This window comes from Carcharhinus amblyrhynchos, chromosome 5 (assembly GCF_965287045.1).
Source record: "Carcharhinus amblyrhynchos chromosome 5, sCarAmb.v2.hapA, whole genome shotgun sequence".
In the NCBI taxonomy this organism is placed as follows: domain Eukaryota; kingdom Metazoa; phylum Chordata; class Chondrichthyes; order Carcharhiniformes; family Carcharhinidae; genus Carcharhinus; species Carcharhinus amblyrhynchos.
Window position 1 is genome coordinate 128,134,561 of NC_137328.1, and position 18,716 is coordinate 128,153,276.

General features: G+C 45.7%; 1 protein-coding gene across 4 annotated transcripts in view; it reads left to right on the forward strand.

Moving 5' to 3' along the window:
- LOC145343526 (excitatory amino acid transporter 1-like) overlaps positions 1-18,716 on the forward strand; it is a 139,936-nt gene that overhangs the window by 86,398 nt on the left and 34,822 nt on the right. For all 4 annotated transcript variants that reach the window (XM_080189777.1, XM_080189778.1, XM_080189780.1 and 1 more), the window contains one exon: positions 18,374-18,568. In XM_080189777.1, coding sequence (XP_080045903.1) covers positions 18,374-18,568 — 195 coding nt within the window. The remainder of the gene's footprint in view (positions 1-18,373; positions 18,569-18,716) is intronic.

Sequence of the window (18,716 nt, forward strand, 5' to 3'; positions counted from 1 at the left end):
TCATCAACTGGGGCATTGAGTACAAGAGTTGGGAAATCATGTTGCAGCTATACAAAACCTTGGTTAGGCTGCTTTTGGAGGATTGCGCGCAGTTCTGGTGACCACACTACCAGAAGGATGTGGAAGCTTTGGAGAGAGTGCAAACAAGGATATGAAATTATGAAAGACATAGACAGGATGGATAGTCAAGCTTTTTCCAAGGGTGGAAGTGGCAATTGCAAGGGGGCACAGGTTCAAGGTGAGAGGGGGAAAGTTTAAAAGAGATGTGCGGGGCAAATTTTTTACAGAGTGCCTGGAAAGCACTGCCAGAGAAGATGTGGAAGCAGGCACATTAGCAAGATTTAAGAGGCATCTAGATGCGTACATGAATAGGGAGGGGATAGAGGGATACGGATTGAGTACGGGCAGAAGGTTTTTGTTAGTTTAGTTAGAGCATCATCATCAGCATGGGCTTGGAGGGCTGAAGGGCCTATTCCTGTTCTGTACTTAGAACATAGAACATAGAACATTACAGCGCAGAACAGGCCCTTCGGCCCACGATGTTGCGCCGACCAGTTAAAAAAAAAACAACAATGACCCACTAACCTAAACCAATCCCTTTTCGTCCATAAACCTGTCCACAGACCTCTTAAACGCCCCCAAACTAGGCGCATTTACAACTGCAGCAGGCAGGGCATTCCAATCCCTCACCACCCTCTGGGTAAAGAACCTACCCCTGACATCTGTCCTATAACTACCCCCCCTTAGTTTAAAGCCATGCCCCCTCGTGCTAGATTTTTCCATCAGAGGAAAAAGGCTATCACTATCCACCCTATCTAAACCTCTAATCATCTTATATGTTTCAATAAGATCCCCTCTTAGCTGCCTTCTTTCCAGCGAAAACAACCCCAAATCCCTCAGCCTCTCCTCATAGGATCTCCCCTCCATACCAGGCAACATCCTGGTAAACCTCCTCTGCACCCTCTCCAAAGCCTCCACATCCTTCCTGTAATGTGGGGACCAGAACTGCACACAATACTCCAAGTGCGGCCGCACCAGAGTTGTGTACAGTTGCAACATAACGCTACGACTCCTAAATTCAATCCCCCTACCAATAAACGCCAAGACACTGTATGCCTTCTTAACAACCTTATCTACTTGATTCCCAACTTTCAGGGATCTATGTACACATACACCTAGATCCCTCTGCTCCTCCACACTATTCAAAGTCTTCCCGTTAGCCCTATACTCAACACATTTTTTTAGCCCTATACTCAACACACTTTTCTTTGTTCTTTGTTAGTTAAATGGATTAATATAACTACAAATAATCATTAAGTGATATTTCAAAACTTGAAACATTAATTATTTAACTAGAATATGTTAGAGATAGTCATAGAGTCCGACAGCACAGAAACAGGCCCTTTGGCCTACCATATCTCTGCTGACCATCAAATACCAATTTATATACACATGTTAGCACAGGTGATGTATTGTAGCTGTAGCATAGAGTGAATGTTGGACGCTTAGAGGATGAGAGGGGGGACTTAGTGGTGGGGAATGAGGAAATGGCGGAGGCCTTAAATAAGATTTTTGCCTCGGTCTTCATGGAGGAGGACGCGAATAGTTTGCCAGATATTAAAGATAGAAGGATGGTAGGAGTTGAGGAGCCTGAATGCGATTACTGTCATTAGAGAGGTAGTGCTTGATTGACTAACGGGGCTGATGGTGGACAAGTCTCCAGGACCGGTTGGAATGCATCCCAGGGTTCTGAAGGAAATGACAGAGGTGATAGTGGATGCCTTACTGATTATTTATCAAACTTCGCTGGATTCCGGGGAAGTGCCGGAAGATTGGAAAACGGCTAATGTTATGCCGCTGTTTAAAAAAGGTAGCAGGCAAAAGGCAGGGAATTATAGGCCGGTTAGTTTAACTTCTGTAGTTGGAAAAATGCTTGAATCCGTCATCAAAGAAGAAATAGCGAGGCAACTAGAAAAGAATGGTTAGATAGAGCAGACGCAGCATGGATTCGTTCAGGGGAAGTCATGTTTGATGAATTTATTGGATTTCTATGAGGATGTGACGAGTGCGGGAGACAGAGGGGAACTGGTGGATGTGTTGTTTCTCGATTTCCAAAAGGTGTTTGATAAGGTGCCGCACAAAAGGTTGCTTCAGAAGGTTAGGGTGCATGGAGTTGGGGGTAAGGTGTTAGCGTGAATAGAGGATTGATTGTCTAATAGGAAGCAGAGAGTTGGTATCAATGGGTGCTATTCTAGTTGGCAGTTGGTGACTAGTGGAGTGCTGCAGGGATCGGTGCTGGGGCCTCAGCTATTTGCCATTTATATAGATGATCTGGAGGAGGGGGCTGAGTGTAGGGTGACGAAATTTGCTGATGACACAAAGATGAGTGGAAAAGCAAATTGTGCGGAGGGTGTGGAAAGTCTGCAGAGGGATCTGGATAGGATGAGCGAGTGGGCGAGGACCTGGCAGATGGTGTACAATGTTAGCAAGTGTGAGGTTATCCACTTTGGCAGAAATAATAGTAGGAGGGATTACTATTTAAAGGGTGAAAAGCTGCAGCATGCTACGGTGTAGAGGGACCTGGGGGTCCTTGTGCATGAGTCGCAAAGACCCAGTCTGCAGGTGCAGCAGGTGATCAAGAAGGCGAATGGGATGCTGGCCTTTATAGTGAGGGGGATAGAATATAAAAGCAGGGAGGTCTTGCTGCAACTGTACAGGGTACTGGTGAGGCCGCAGCTGGAGTACTGTGTGCAGTTTTGGTCGCTGCACTTGCGCAAGGATATTTTGGCCTTGGAGGGAGAGCAGAGGAGGTTCACTAGGCTGATACCGGATATGAGGGGGTTGGACTATGAAGAGAGGCTAAATAGACTGGATCTGTACTCGTTGGAGTTTAGAAGGATGAGGGGGGCTCTTATAGAGACGTATAAGATAATGAAAGGGATGGATAGGGTAGAGGTAGAGAGATTCTTCCTGCTCAGAAAGGACAGCAGGACTAGAGGGCACAGCCTCAAGATAAGGGGGCAGCAGTTTAGAACAGAGTTGAGGAGGAACTTCTTCACTCAAAGGGTGGTGAATCTCTGGAATTCTCTGCCTGTTGAAGTGGTGGAGGCTACCTTGCTAAATATACTTAAGTCACGGGTAGATAGGTTTTTGACAGACAAGGGAATTAAGGATTATGGGGAGAAAGCGGGAAAGTGGAACTGATCCACTTCAGATCAGCCATGGTCTTATTGAAAGGCAGGGCAGGCTCGAAGGGCTAGATGCCCTACTCCTGCTCCTATTTCTTATGTTCTTATGTTCACATCAAACTGACATCATGCATCCCGGACATTCTCTCTTCCACCTTCTTTTGTCGGGAAAAAGATACAAAAGTCTAAAAAGATACAAAAAGTATAAAAGTTGGAGTGTTATGGTAAGGTTGTATAAGGCATTGGTGAGGCCAAATTTAGAGTGTTGTGTATAGTTTTGGTCACCTAGTTACAGGAAAGATGTAAATAAGGTTGAAAGAGTGCAGAGAAGGTTCACAAGGATGTTGCTGGGACTTGAGAAGCTGAGTTACAGAGAGAGATTGAATAGGTTTGGACTTTATTCCCTGGAGTGTAGAAGAATGAGGGGAGATTTGATGAGATAAGATTTTGATGGGTATAGATAGAGTGAGTGCATGCAGGCTTTTTCCACTGAGGCTAGGGGAGAAAAAAAACCAGAGGGCATGGACTAAGAGTGAAAGGAGAAAAGTTTAAAGGGAATATTAGTGGGGGGCTTCTTCACGCAGAGAGTGGTGGGAGTGTGGAATGAGCTGCCGAATAAAGTGGTAAATGCAGGGTCACTTTTACCATTTAAGAAAAACTTGGACAGGTACATGGATGAGAGGGATGTGGAGGGATATGGTCCAAGTGCAGGTCAGTGTGACTAGGCAGAAAATGGTTCGGCACAGACAAGAAGGGCCAAAAGGCCTGTTTCTGTGCTGTAATTTTCTATGGTTTCTACGGTCTGAGGTCACGTACCAACCAACTCAAGAACAGCTTCTTCCCTGCTGCTGTCAGACTTTTGAATGGCCTTACCTTGCATTAAGCTGATCTTTCTCTACACCCTAGCTGTGACTCTAACACTACATTCTGCACTCTCTTGTTTCCTTCTCTATGAACAGTATGTTTTGTTTGTATAGCGCGAAAGAAACAATACTTTTCACTGTATTAGAACATAAAAAATAGGAGCAGGAGTAGGCCATCTAGCCCTTCAAGCCTGCCCCGCCATTCAATAAGATCATGGCTGATCTGAAGTGGATCAGTTCCACTTTCCCGCTTTCTCCCCATAACCCTTAATTCCCTTGTCTATCAGAAATCTATCTATCCGTGACTTAAATATATTTAGCGAGGTAGCCTCCACCACTTCAATGGGCAGAGAATTCCAGAGATTCACCACCCTTTGAGTGAAGAAGTTCCTCCTCAACTCTGATCTGAACTGCAACCCCCCCCCGCCTTATCTTGAGGCTGTGCCCTCTAGTTCTGCTATCCTTTCTAAGCAGGAAGAATCTCTATACCTCTACCCTATCTATCCCCTTCGCTACCTTGTAGGTCTCTATAAGATCCCCCCTCAGCCTTCTAAACTCTAACGAGTACAGACCCAGTCTATTCAATCCCTCTTCATAAGCTAACCCCTTCATCTCCGGTATCATTAAGAACATAATGTATGTTAACACATGTGGCAATAATACATCAGATAATGGCTACCTGTGTGATTTGTCAGCTCCTTCTGCAGGAAACAAAAAACAAAGAACAATACAGCACAGGAACAGGCCCTTCGGCCCTCCAAGCCTGCACCAATCGTGTGTTCCTAACTAGACCATCTGTTTGTATCTCTCTATTCCCAGTCTGTTCATGTGGCTATCTAGATAAGTCTTAAATGATCCTCGCGTGTCTGCCTCAACCACCTTGCTTGGTAGCGCATTCCAGGCCCCCACCACACACTGGGTAAAATATGTCCCTGCATGTCTACATTGAACCTTGCCTCCCTTACCTTGAACTTGTGACCCCTTGTGTTTGTCATTTCTGACCTGGGAAAAAGCTTCCAACTGTTCACCCTATCTATGCCCTTCATAATCTTATAAACATCTATTAGATCACCCCTCGATCTCCATCTTTCCAGGGAGAACAACCCCAGTTTACCCAATCTCTCCTCATAGCTAAGACCCTCCATACCAGGCAACATCCTGGTAAACCTTCTCTGTACTCTCTCCAAAGCCTCCACATCCTTCTGGTAGTGTGGCGACCAGAACTGGACGCAGTATTCCAAATGTGGCCTAACCAATGTTCTATATAGCTGCAACATCATACGCCAACTTTTATACTCTGAAAAAACATCTGTAGTTTGAGGAACTCTGGCTCCAACTTGATGAGCTGGAGTCCAAACGTTAGATTCTGTGACTCAGCAGACAGGAAAAAAGTTACTGAGACACTTTGGGCAGGATTTCCAGCTGTGCTTGCCCCAAAACTGGAAAAGTCTGCCCAAGGCCAAAAGCCTTTGCATGGCCCGCCCTCCTGCCAGCTAAGATTCCTGTGGCAGGCAAGGCGTGAAAATGGCCCCTTTGTTCCAGAAGACTTTCACACTACTTTGGCTAAATACTTCAGATTGTATATGTGGTCAGAGACAGGAGGGTGTATATGAATGAGGCAGGTATGATTCAGAAACATAGAAAATAGCAGCAGGTGTAGACCATTCGGCCCTTCCAGCCTGCTCCACAATTTATTAAGATTATGGTTCATCCTCCAACTCAGTAACCTGTTCCTGCCTTCTCCTCCATACCTTTTGATCCCTTTCATGCCAAGAGCTCTATCTAACTGCTTCTTGAAAACATACAATGTTTTGGTCTCAACTATTTCCTGTGGTAAAGAATTGCACAGGCACTGGAGGAGGCTCAGGTTGTTGCGTGTCTGAGGGTGAAAGCAGGAACTGGGGAGAGGATAAGCAAACTGATCCTGGAAACATGGTACATAAAAACATAGAAATTAGACGCAGGCATAGGCCATTTGGCCCTTCGAGGCTGCATCACCATTCAGTATATGATCATGGCTTTCAGTATCGCACTCCCGCTTCCTCCCCTTGATCCCTTTAGCCACAAGGGCCATGTCCAGCTTCCTCTTCAACATATCTAACAAACTGGCCCCAACAGCTTTCTGTGGTAGAGAATTCCACAGATTCACAACTCTGAGTGAAGGAGTTCTTCCTCATCTCAATCCAGAATGCTTACCTCTTATTCTTAGACTGTAACCCAAGTTCTGCGCTTCCCCAACATCAGGAACATTCTTCCCACATCTGGCCTGTCCAGCCACATCAAGATTTAACAAATTTCTATAAGATCCTGCCTCATTCTTCTAAATTCCAGTGAGTACAAGCCCAGTCGATCCAGCCTGTTTATTTGTCAGTCCAGCCATTCCAGGAATTAGTCTGGTGAATCTTCGCTGGGCTCTCTTAATAGCAAGAATGTCCTATTTCAGGTCAGGAGACCAAAACTGCACACATTACTCAGGATGTGGCCTCACCAAAGCCCTGTATAACTGCAGCAAGACATCCTTACTCCTATACCCAAATCCTCTTGCTATGAAGACCAGCATGCCATTAGCTTTTCTCACTGCCTGCTGTACCTCCTTGCCAACCTTCAGCGACTGTTCCACCATGATACCCAGGTCACATTGCACTTCGCCTTTTCCTAAACTTTCCTTTCAGATAATAATCTTCCTTCCTGTTTTTTGCCACCAAAGTGGATAACCTCAGATTTGTCCACATTATATTGTGCTTGTCAAGTATTTCTCCATTCAGCCAGCCTGTCCAAGTCACCCTGCAGCCTCTTAACAACCTTCTCACAGCACACACTTACACCCAGCTTAGTGTCATCTGCAAATTTGGAAATATTGCTTTTAATTCCTTCATCCAAATTATTAATGTACATTGTGAATAACTGGACTCCCAGCACTGAAGCTTGCAGTACTCCACTAGTCACTGTGTGCCACTCTGAAAAGGACGCATTTATTCCCACTGTCTGCTTCCTGTTTGCCAACCAGTTCTCTATCCACGGCAATATATTACCCCCGATACCAAAAGTCTTTTGAGATCTGGATAGGCTGAGCGAGTGGGCGAGGACCTGGCAGATGGCGTATGATGTTAGCAAGTGTGAGGTTATCCACTTTGACAGAAATAATAGTAGGAAGGATTATTATTTAAAAGGCAAAAAGCTGCAGCATGCTACACTGCAGAGGGACCTGGGTATCCTTGTGCACGAGTCGCAAAAACCCAGTCTGCAGGTGCAGCAGGTGATCAAGAAGGCGAATGGGATGCTGGCCTTTATAGTGAGGGGGATTGAATATAAAAGCAGGGAGGTCTTGCTGCAACTGTACAGGGTACTGGTGAGGCCGCAGCTGGAGTACTGTGTGCAGTTTTGGTTGCCGCACTTGCGCAAGGATATTTTGGCCTTGGAAGGAGTGCAGCGGAGGTTCACTAGACTGATACCGGAGATAAGAACATAAGAACATAAGAACATAAGAAATAGGAACAGGAGTAGGCCATCTAGCCCTTCGAGCCTGCCCCGCCATTCAATAAGATCATGGCTGATCTGTCGTGGCTCAGTTCCACTTTCCCGCCCTCTCCCCATAACCCTTAATCCCCTCTCTTATCAAGAACCCATCAACCCGCTTCTTAAAAATATTTAGCGAGGCAGCCTCCACCACTTCAACGGGCAGAGAATTCCAGAGATTCACCACCCTTTGAGTGAAGAAGTTCCTCCTCAACTCCGTTCTAAACCGCCTCCCCTTTATCTTGAGGCTGTGCCCCCTAGTCCTACTGTCTTTTTTGAGCGGGAAGAGTCTCTCCACCTCTATCCTATCCATCCCATTCATCATCTTATACGTCTCAATGAGATCTCCCCTCATTCTTCTAAACTCTAACGAGTACAAGCCTAGTTTATTCAGCCTCTCCTCATAGCTCAATCCCCTCAACTCCGGTATCAGCCTAGTAAACCTCCTCTGCACTCCCTCCAGGGCCAAAATATCCTTGCGCAGGTGCGGCGCCCAAAACTGCACACAGCACTCCAGCTGCGGCCTCACCAATGCCCTATACAGCTGCAGCAAGACCTCCCTACTTTTATATTCAATCCCCCTCGCTATGAAGGCCAGCATCCCATTCGCCTTCCTGACCACCTGCTGCACCTGCAAGCTGGGTTTTTGCGACTCATGCACAAGGACCTGCACAAGATGAGGGGGTTGGACTATGAAGAGAGGCTAAATAGACTGGATCTGTACTCGTTGGAGTTTAGAAGGATGAGGGGGGATCTTATAGAGACATATAAGATAATGAAGGGGATGGATAGGGTAGAGGTAGAGAGATTCTTCCCGCTTAGAAACGATAGCAGGACTAGAGGACACAGCCTCAAGATAAGGTGGGGGGACAGTTTAGATCAGAGATGAGGAGGAACTTCTTCACTCAAAGGCGAGTGAATCTCTGGAATTCTCTGCCCGTTGAAGTGGTGGAGGCTAACTCACTGAAAATATTTAAGTCACGGGTAGATAGGTTTCTGACAGACAGGGGAATTAAGGGTTATGGGGAGAAAGTGGGAAAGTGGAACTGATCCACTTCAGATCAGCCATGATCTTAATGAATGGCGGGGCAGGCTCGAAGGGCTAGATGGCCTACTCCTGCTCCTATTTCTTATGTTTTTGTGTTCTTATGAAAGTCCAGATACACAACATCCACTGCTTCACCCTTGTCCACTCTATGGGTCACATCCTCAAAAATTTTCAGAAGATTTGTCAAGCGCGATTTCCATTTAGTGGATCCATACTGATTTGGACCGATCCTGTCACCGCTTTCCAAATGCTCAGTTATAACATCCTTCATTATTAATTCCAGTACTTTCCCCACCACCATGTCAGGCTAATAATTCCCTGTTTTTTCTCCCTCCTTTTTTAAAAAGTGGGATTATGTGAGCTACCCTCCAATCCACTGGAACTCTTCCAGAGTCTATAGAATGCTGGAAAATGATCACCAAGGTGTCCATTTTTTCAGGGGCCACTTCCTTGCGTACTCTGGGATGCAGAGCATCAGGCATTGGGAACTTATCAGGTTTTAAACTCAGCAATTTCCCCAGTACAATCTCTTGACCAATAAGGATTATCTTCAGTTCCTCCTTCAAAGAACTGAAGAACAGAGAAAAGAACAAAGAAAATTACAGCACACGAACAGGCCCTTCAGTCCGCCAAGCCTGCACTGACCATGCTGCCCGACTTAACTAAATCCCCTACCCTTCCGGGGACTGTATCCCTTTATTCCCATCCTATTCATGTATTTGTCCAGAAAACCCTTAAAAGTCACTACCATATCCATTTCCACTACCTTCCCCAGCAACGAGTTCCAAGCACCCACCACTCTCTGTGTAAAGAATTTGCCTCGTACATCTCCTTTAAACATTGCCCCTCGCACCTTAAACCTGTGCGTCCTAATAATTTACTCTTCCACGCTGGGAAAAAGCTTCTGACTATCCACTCTGTCCATGCCACTCATAATCTTGCAGATTTCTATCAGGTCTCCCCTCAACCTCTGTCGCGCCAGTGAGAACAAATCAAGTTTTCCAACCTCTCCTCTTGCTAATGCCCTCCATACCAGACAACATCCTGGTAAATCTTTTCTGTAGAACATAGAACATAGAACACTACAGCACAAACAGGCCCTTCGGCCCACGAGTTGCGCCGATCACATCAACACCTACCAATCCATAGACCTATCTATAACCCCCAATCCCATTAAATCCCATATACTCATCCAGAAGTCTTTTAAAAGACCCCAGCGAGTTCGCCTCCTCCACCACTGACGGCAGCCGATTCCATTCACTCACCATCCTCTGAGTGAAAAACTTACCCCTAACATCACTTCTGTACTTGCCTCCCCACACCTTAAACCTGTGTCCTCTCGTAGCGACCATTTCAACCCGGGGAAATAGCCTCTGAGAATCCACCCTATCTATTCCTCTCAACATTTTATAAACCTCTATCAGGTCGCCTCTCAACCTTCGTCTCTCCAGGGAAAAGAATCCCAGCTCCCTCAACCTATCTTCATAAGGCATGCCTCCCAATCCAGGCAACACCCTTGTAAATCTCCTCTGTACCCTTTCAATAGCTTCTACATCCTTCCTATAGTGAGGCGACCAGAACTGCGCACAGTACTCCAAGTGAGGCCTGACAAGGGTCTTATAAAGTTGCAGCATTACCTCCCGATTCCTAAACTCAATCCCTCGATTAATGAAGGCCAGTACACCATACGCCTTCTTGACCACATCCTCCACCTGCGAGGCCGATTTAAGAGTCCTGTGGACCCGGACCCCAAGATCCTTCTGCTCTTCAACACTGCTAAGACTCCTGCCCTTGATAGTGTACTCGTTCATCCCATTGGTCTGCCAAAATGGACGACTACACATTTATCCGCGTTGAAGTCCATCTGCCACTTCTCCGCCCAGTCTTGCATCCTATTTATGTCCTGCTGCAACTTCTGACATCCTTCCAGACCATCCATAACACCACCGACCCTCGTGTCATCGGCAAACTTACTAACCCATCCCTCCACTTCCTCATCTAGGTCATTTATGAAAATGACAAACAGCAAGGGTCCTAGAACAGATCCCTGGGGCACTCCACTGGTGACTGACCTCCATGCAGAAAAAGACCCATCCACAACCACTCTCTGCCTTCTGCAGGCAAGCCAGTTCTGGATCCACAAGGCCAAAGCCCCTTGGATCCCATGCCCTCTCACCTTCTCAAGAAGTCTTGCATGGGGGACCTTATCAAACGCCTTGCTGAAGTCCATGTACACCACGTCCACTGCACTTCCTTCGTCAATGTGTTCAGTCACATTTTCGAAGAACTCAACTAGGCTCGTAAGGCACGACCTGCCCTTGACAAAACCATGCTGACTATTTCTGATTACGCCAAACCTCTCCAAATGCTCGTAAATCTTGTCCCTCAGAAGCCTCTCCATCAGCTTACCAACCACTGAGGTCAGACTCACTGGTCGGTAATTTCCCGGGCTATCTCTGTTCCCTTTCTTGAAAATAGGAGCCACATCTGCAATCCTCCAATCCTCCAGAGCCTCTCCCGTCTCCATTGATGATGCAAAGATCATCGCCAGGGGCTCTGCAATCACCTCCCTCACCGCCCACGGTATCCTGGGGTACATCCCATCTGGTCCCGGCGACTTATCTATCTTGATAGAATTCAAAAGTTCTGACACATCCTCTTCCTTAATATCCACATACTCAATCTTTTCCATCTGCTGCAAATCTGTAGCAAAATCTCCCAGATCAGTTTCCACTGTGAATACTGAGGCAAAGTACTCATTAAGCACCTCTGCCATTTCTTCTGGTTCCACACAGACCTTTCCCCCTTCACCTTTTATAGGTCCTATCCCTTCTCTTCTCATCCTTTTACTTTTCACATATTTATAGAAGGCCTTGGGATTCTCCTTAATCTTACCCGCCAAGGCCTTCTCATGACCCCTTCTGGCTCTCCTAATTTCCCTTTTAAGCTCCTTTCTACAATCCTTACACTCCTCAAGATCCTTAACCTCTCCTAGCTCCCTGAACCTTTTGTACACCTTCCTTTTCCTCCTGACTAGGTTCACCACAGCCTTCATGCACCACGGTTCCCGCGACCTACCAAAACCTCCTTGTCTCATCGGAACGTTGTCGTGCAGAGCTCCAGACAAACATTCCTTGAATATCCGCCACCTTCTTTCGGTACTTTTCCCTAAGAACGCCTCCTTCCAGTTTATTTGTCCAATTATCTTCCTGATGTCTTCGTATTTCCCCTTACTCCAGACAAACATCTTCCTAGCCTGCCTGATCCTATCTCGTTCCAATGCAATTGTGAAGGAGATAGAATTATGATCACCATTCCCAAGATGCTCTCCTACCGAGAGACCCGTCACCTGTCCTGGTTCATTTGCCAGCACCAGGTCAAGTACAGCCTCTCCCCTCGTAGGCTTATCCATGTACTGTGTCAGGAAACCTTCCTGAGCACACCTAACAAACTCCTCCCCATCCAAACCCCTTACCCTTGGGATATTCCAATCTCTCTGCACCCTCTCCAAAGCCTCCACATTCTTCTGCTAGTGTGGTGACCAGAATTGAACACTATATTCCAAGTGCAGCCTAACTAAGGTTCTATAAAGCTGCAACATGACTTGTCAATTTTTAACTCAATACCCTGGCCGATGAAGGCAAGCATGCCGTATGCCTTCTTGACTACCTTCTCCACCTGCATTGCCACTTTCAAAGAACAAAGAACAACCCAGCACGGGAAACAGGCCCTTCGGCCCAACGAGCCCGCGCCGCTGCATCACCCTACACCTATTCTACCCTGCATGTCTACGAATGGGACCCTACTCAGTCAGATTCAGGGAAGAAATAGTGTCAATTTGGTAGAAACCGATTAGCCTAAGAGCACATCTTTGGGGTGTGGGAGGAAACCGGAGCGCCCGGAGGAAACCCACGCAACCACAGGGAGAATGCGCAAACTCCCACAGACACAGGCCCAAATCCATGTATCTGCACAGCAAACAGTGATAGTCACTGAGCTGTTGCGGCACCCGTCTATCGGTCCAGGATCAAGCACACACACCGACATGAAGTACTAGGCCACTCCTGGACTTCCAAGAGCAGCCCACGCACGACCTGCCGTGTGCATGCCCCTCGCTTGACACGAGGTGGACCTCCACCTGTGGAATAAAGACAAAAAATATTAATCATACAGCCTGCCCTTCCGGTGTCTCCCGAGGTTTAACCCTATTTAATAGCCCCTACCATATCCCTCCATTCTTGTTTCACTCATGTGCCTATCTAACTGCATCTTAAACGAGTCCAACGTTCCTGCCTCCAACACCCTACTCGGTAGCGCATTCCAGACCCCCACAACTCTCTGCGTAAAGAACCTTCTTCTTACCTCCAAATTATACCTCCCCCCCCCTCACCCTTAAGTGATGACCTCTCGTGTTCGTACCCAGTCTAGGGAGCAGTCTCTCACTATTAACTCTATCTATTCCCTTCAGTATCTTACATACCTCTATCATGTCCCCTCTCAATCTCCGTCTTTCCAAGGAGAATAGCCCCAGTCTCTTCAATCTCTCCTCGTAATCCAGTCCCCCCATGCCAGGCAACATCCTGGTAAACCTCCTCTGCACCCTTTCCAGAGACTCCACGTCCTTCCGGTAGTAAGGTGACCAGAACTGGACGCAGTACTCCAAATGCGGTCTAACCAACGTTCTGTATAACTGAAGCATTAGACGGCAGCTTTTATACTTTCAGTGACCTGTGTACCTGTACACCCAGATCCCTTTGCCTACCAATACTCTTAAGGATTCTGCCATTTACTGTATATTTCCTATCTGTATTAGGTCTTCCAAAATGCTCTTCGCCCAGGTCTCCAACCGATCTGTATCCTGCTTGACCCTCTGATGGTCCTCATCGCTACGCGCAAATCCACCAACCTTTTTGTCATCCACAAACTATCAAATCAGTTACATTTTCCTCCAAATCATTGATATATATTACAAACAGCAAAGATCCCTGATGAACACCAAGTGCTGAGACCTTTGCTGTTCGTAATATATATCAATGATTTGGAGGAAAATGTAACTGGTTTGATAGTTTGAGGACACCACTTATCACAGCCCTCCATTCAGAAATACACCCTTCCACTGCTACCTTCTGTCTTTTTTGACTGAGCCAGTTTTGTATCCACCTTGCCAGCTCACCCTCTGATCCCATGCGGCTTTACCTACTGCACCAGTCTGCCATGAGGGACCTTGTCAAAGGCCTTACTGAAGTCCATGTAGACAACATCCACTGCCCTACCCTCATCAATCATCTTCATCATTTTCTCGAAAAACTCGATCAAGCTCATGAGACACGATCTCACCTTCACAAACCATGTTACCTCTCACTAATGTGTCCACTTATTTCCAAGTGGGAATAAATCCTGTCTCCAATAATTTCCCTACCACTGATGTGAGGTTCACCACTCTCTAATATAGAATATTACAGCACAGTACAGGCCCTTCGGCCCTCGATGCTGCGCCAACCTGTGAAACCAGTGTAAAGCCCATCTAACCTATACTACTCCAATATCATCCATATGTTTATCCAATGACCATTTAAATGCTCTTAATGTTGGCAAATCCACTACTGGGCATTCCATGCTCTTACTAAGTAATTATCTGGATTATTCTTGCTACCCTTCTTAAACAAGGGAACAACATTGGTTATTTTCCAATCCTCTGGGACCTCCCCTGTAGCCAGTGAGGATACAAACATTTCTCTCAAGGCCCCAGCAATTTCCTCCCTTATCTCTCTCAGTATTCTAGGGTATATCCCAGCAGGCCCTGGAGACTTGTCTACTTTAAAGTTTCTCAAGAAGCCCAATACCACCACCTTTTTGATCTCAACATGACTCAAACTATCTACACATCCTTTCCCAGACTCATCATCCACCAAGTCCTTCCCTTTGGTGAATACTCATTTAACACCTCGCCCATTTCCATTCATAGATTCCCTTCCTTGTCCTTGAGTGGGCCAACCCTCCCCCTGGCTACCCTCTTGCTCTTTATGTGTGTATAAAAACCCTTGGGATTTTCCTTATGCTTTTTCATGATCCCTTTTAGCCCTCCTTACTCCTTGCTTAAGTTTCTTTCTACTTTCCTTATATTCCACACTTGCTTCATGTGTTCCCAGCCTCCTCGCTTTGACAAATGCTTCCTTTTTCTCTTTGGCTAGGCTCACAATATATCTCGTTATCCAAGGTTCTCAAAACTTGCCATACTTATCCTTCATCCTTACAGGGATGTGCCAGTCCTCAATCCCTATCAACTTAGAACATAGAACACAGAACATTACAGCGCAGAACAGGCTCTTCGGCCCACGATGTTGCGCCGACCAGCTTTTAAAAAAAAACACTAACCCACTAATCTAAACCAATCCCATATCATCCATAAACCTATCCACAGATCTCTTAAACGCCCCCAAACTAGGCGCATTTACAACTGCAGCTGGCAGGGCATTCCAGTCCCTCACCACCCTCTGGGTAAAGAACCTACCCCTGACATCAGTCCTATAACTACCCCCCCTTAATTTAAAGCCGTGCCCCCTCGTGCTAGCTTTCTCCATCCTAGGAAAAAGGCTATCACTGTCCACCCTATCTAAACCTCTAATCATCTTACTCAACTTAGACTTGAAAGCCTCCCACATGCCAGATGCTGATTTGCCCTCAAACATCTGCCACCAATCTACATTCTTCAGTTCCTGCCTAATATTGTTGTAATTAGCCTTCCCTCTATTAAGCATCTTAACTTGAGGACTACACTCCCCTAGCCTCAGTGGAAAAAGCCTGCTTGCATTCAGTCTATCTACACCCATCAAAATCTTATACACCTCTATCAAATCTCCCCTCATTCTTCTACGCTCCAGGGAATAAAGTCCTAACCTATTCAACCTTTCTCTGTAAGTCAGTTTCTCAAGTCCCGACAACATCCTTGTAAACCTCTCTGCACTCTTACCTTACCTTAAAGCTTATTGAATTGTGGTCACTGTTCCTGAACTGCTCCCCTACTGAAACATCAACCACCTGGCCGGGCTCATTCCCCAGTATCAGGTCCATTATGACCCCTTCCCTAGTTGGACTATTTGCATACTGTTTCAAGTAGCCCTCTTGGATGCTCCTTACAAACTCGGACCCATTCACGCCCCTAGCACTAAGTGAATCCCCAGTCAATATAGGGGAAATTAAAATCTCCCATCACAACAACCCTGTTACTTTTACATCTTGTCAAAATCTGCCTACAGATCTGATCCTATATCTCCCACTGGCGACTGGGTGGCCTGTAGTAAACCCGCAACATTGTGACTACACCTTTCCTATTCCTGAGCTCTACACATATTGTCTTCACGCTAGACCCTAGGTCCCCTAGTATTTCTGGAAGGTTATTTGTGTCCTCCTTAGTGAAAACTGATCCAATGTATTTGTTCAGCTGGTCTACCATCTCTTTGTTGCCCATTATAAATTCACCTGATTCTAACTGTAAGGAACCCACATTTGTTTTCACCAGTCTTTTTCTCTTCACGTATAGAACATAGAACATTACAGCGCAGCACAGGCCCTTCGGCCCTCAATGTTGCGCCGACCAGTGCAACCAATCTAATGACCCTCTAACCTAAACTATTCCAATGTTATCCATATGCCTATCCACAGACCATTTGAATGCCCTTAAAGTTGGCGAGTCCACAACTGCTGCAGGCAGGGCAATCCACGACCTTACTACCCTCTGAGTAAAGAATCTACCTCTGACATCCGTCCTATAATTACCACCCCTTAATTTAAAGCTATGTCCCCTTGTGTTAGCCATCACCATCCCAGGTAAAAGGCTCTCACTGTCCACCCTATCCAATCCTTTGATCATCTTGTATGCCTCAATCAGGTCACCTCGTAACCTTCTCTCTAATGAAAATAACCTCAAGTCCCTCAGCCTTTCCTCATAAGACCTTCCCACCATACCAGGCAACATCCTGGTAAACCTCCTCTGCACCCTTTCCAATGCCTCCACATCTTTCTTATAATGCAGCGACCAGAACTGTACACAATACTCCAAGTGCGGCTGCACCAGAGTTTTGTACAGTTGTAACATGACCTCACGGCTCCAAAATTCAATCCCTCTACCAATAAAAGCTAACACACCGTATGCCTTCTTAACAACCTTATCAACCTGGGTGCCAACTTTCAGGGAGCTATGCACATGTACCCCGAGATCTCTCTGCTTGTCAACACTACTAAGAGTCCTTCCATTAGCCCTATATTCTGTACTCCTGTTATTCTTACCAAAGTGAATCACCTCACACTTTTCCGTATTAAACTCCATCTGCAACCTCTCGGCCCAGATCTGCAGCTTATCTATGTCCCTCTGCAAACTGTGACATCCATCCTCACTGTCTACACCTCCTCCGACTTTGGTGTCGTCAGCAAATTTACTAATCCATCTTTCTACACCCTCATCTAGGTCATTTATAAAAATGACAAACAGCAGTGGCCCCAAAACAGATCCTTGAGGTACACCACTTGTAACTGCACTCCAGGTTGATTATTTCCCATCAGCTACCACCCTCTGTCTTCTATCAGCTAGTCAATTCCTGATCCAAACTGCTAAATCACCCTCAATCCCATGCATCTGCATTTTCTGCAGTAGCCTACCATGGGGAACCTTATCAAACGCTTTGCTAAAATCCAATATACACCACGTCAACTGCCTTACCCTTATCCAACTCTTCGGTCACCTTTTCAAAAAACTCGATGAGGTTTGTGAGGCACGACCTACCCTTCACAAAACCGTGTTGACTATCCTTAATCAATTTATTTCCCTCTAGATGATTATAAATCCTATCCCTATATCTATAGAAGATTTTCATAGAATCATAGAAAAAGTTGGCAGTCAGTTTTTTGTTTTCTGCAAGTTTACTCTCGCATTCTATTTTCCCCTTCCAAATTAAATCCTTTGCTGGATTTTAAATTTCTCCCAGTCCTCAGATTTGCTGCTTCTTCTGGCCAATTTATTTGCCTCCTGTTTGGTCTTAACACTATCCCTGATTTCCCTTGTCATCCAATTGATGAGCCATCTTCCTCATTTTACTCTTGCACCAGACAGGGATGTACAGTTTCTGAAGTTCAACCATGTGTTCTTTAAATGTCTGCCATTGCCTATCCACTGTCAAGCCCTTAAGTGTCCTTTGCCAGTTTGTCCTAGGAGCATTCTGGGAGAAGCCGGCACAGTCACCTCAAGTGTACAGTGGATAGTGGAAGCTTTTCCCTCCCTCCCTCCTCTTCTAACCAAAGAAAAGCACTGTGAGGAGGACAAGCAAAGTAAAAATAAGGTGTGGTCTTGCCCTGGTGCAGTAGTAGAGGACATGAGGTAAAGAGCTGATCGGTAAGTAGAAATGTTAGCGAAATACATAATTTTATCACTTGTTGTCTTAGGTAATTTCTGTGGTTTATATTTTATAAAGGTTATATTTGGTAGTAACGAGGAACAGGAAAGAAAGGCCCAAGAGAATTGGATATAATCTGAAACAAAACATCTTTCAAAGGTTTAACTTAAAGGGCTAAAACATGACAGGAGAGCTCCAAGCCGTGGCACTGTGTAAAATCTGAATTTAGATCTGAATCTGACCTCACAATAAACATATATACATCCATTTCCTAAATGCATAATATCATCACAACACTTGCTCGCTCATAGAAATTCTGCTGTTATGACACTGTATCACTGGGCTGAATTTTATTTCCTCCTGTCCCTTTAGCTCAGCAACCTTACCTATCACATTTCGCTGCCTGGAGGACAAGATTGGGCTGGATAAACGAATTACCAGATTTGTGCTGCCTGTCGGTGCCACGATTAACATGGATGGCACTGCGCTGTATGAGGCACTTGCTGCTATCTTCATTGCACAAGTTAACAACTTTGAACTCAATTTTGGACAAATCCTCACTATCAGGTAACAGGGAGTTTTACTCAGATAACTACATTTACTCATGGAATATCAAGACATGAACTAATTAGGATAATTCTTCCAAAGTCTCATGTTATGATCTTTGTACTTTGGGGAAAAGCCTGTATTTACTTCTTTTGAGATTTTCTTTTAG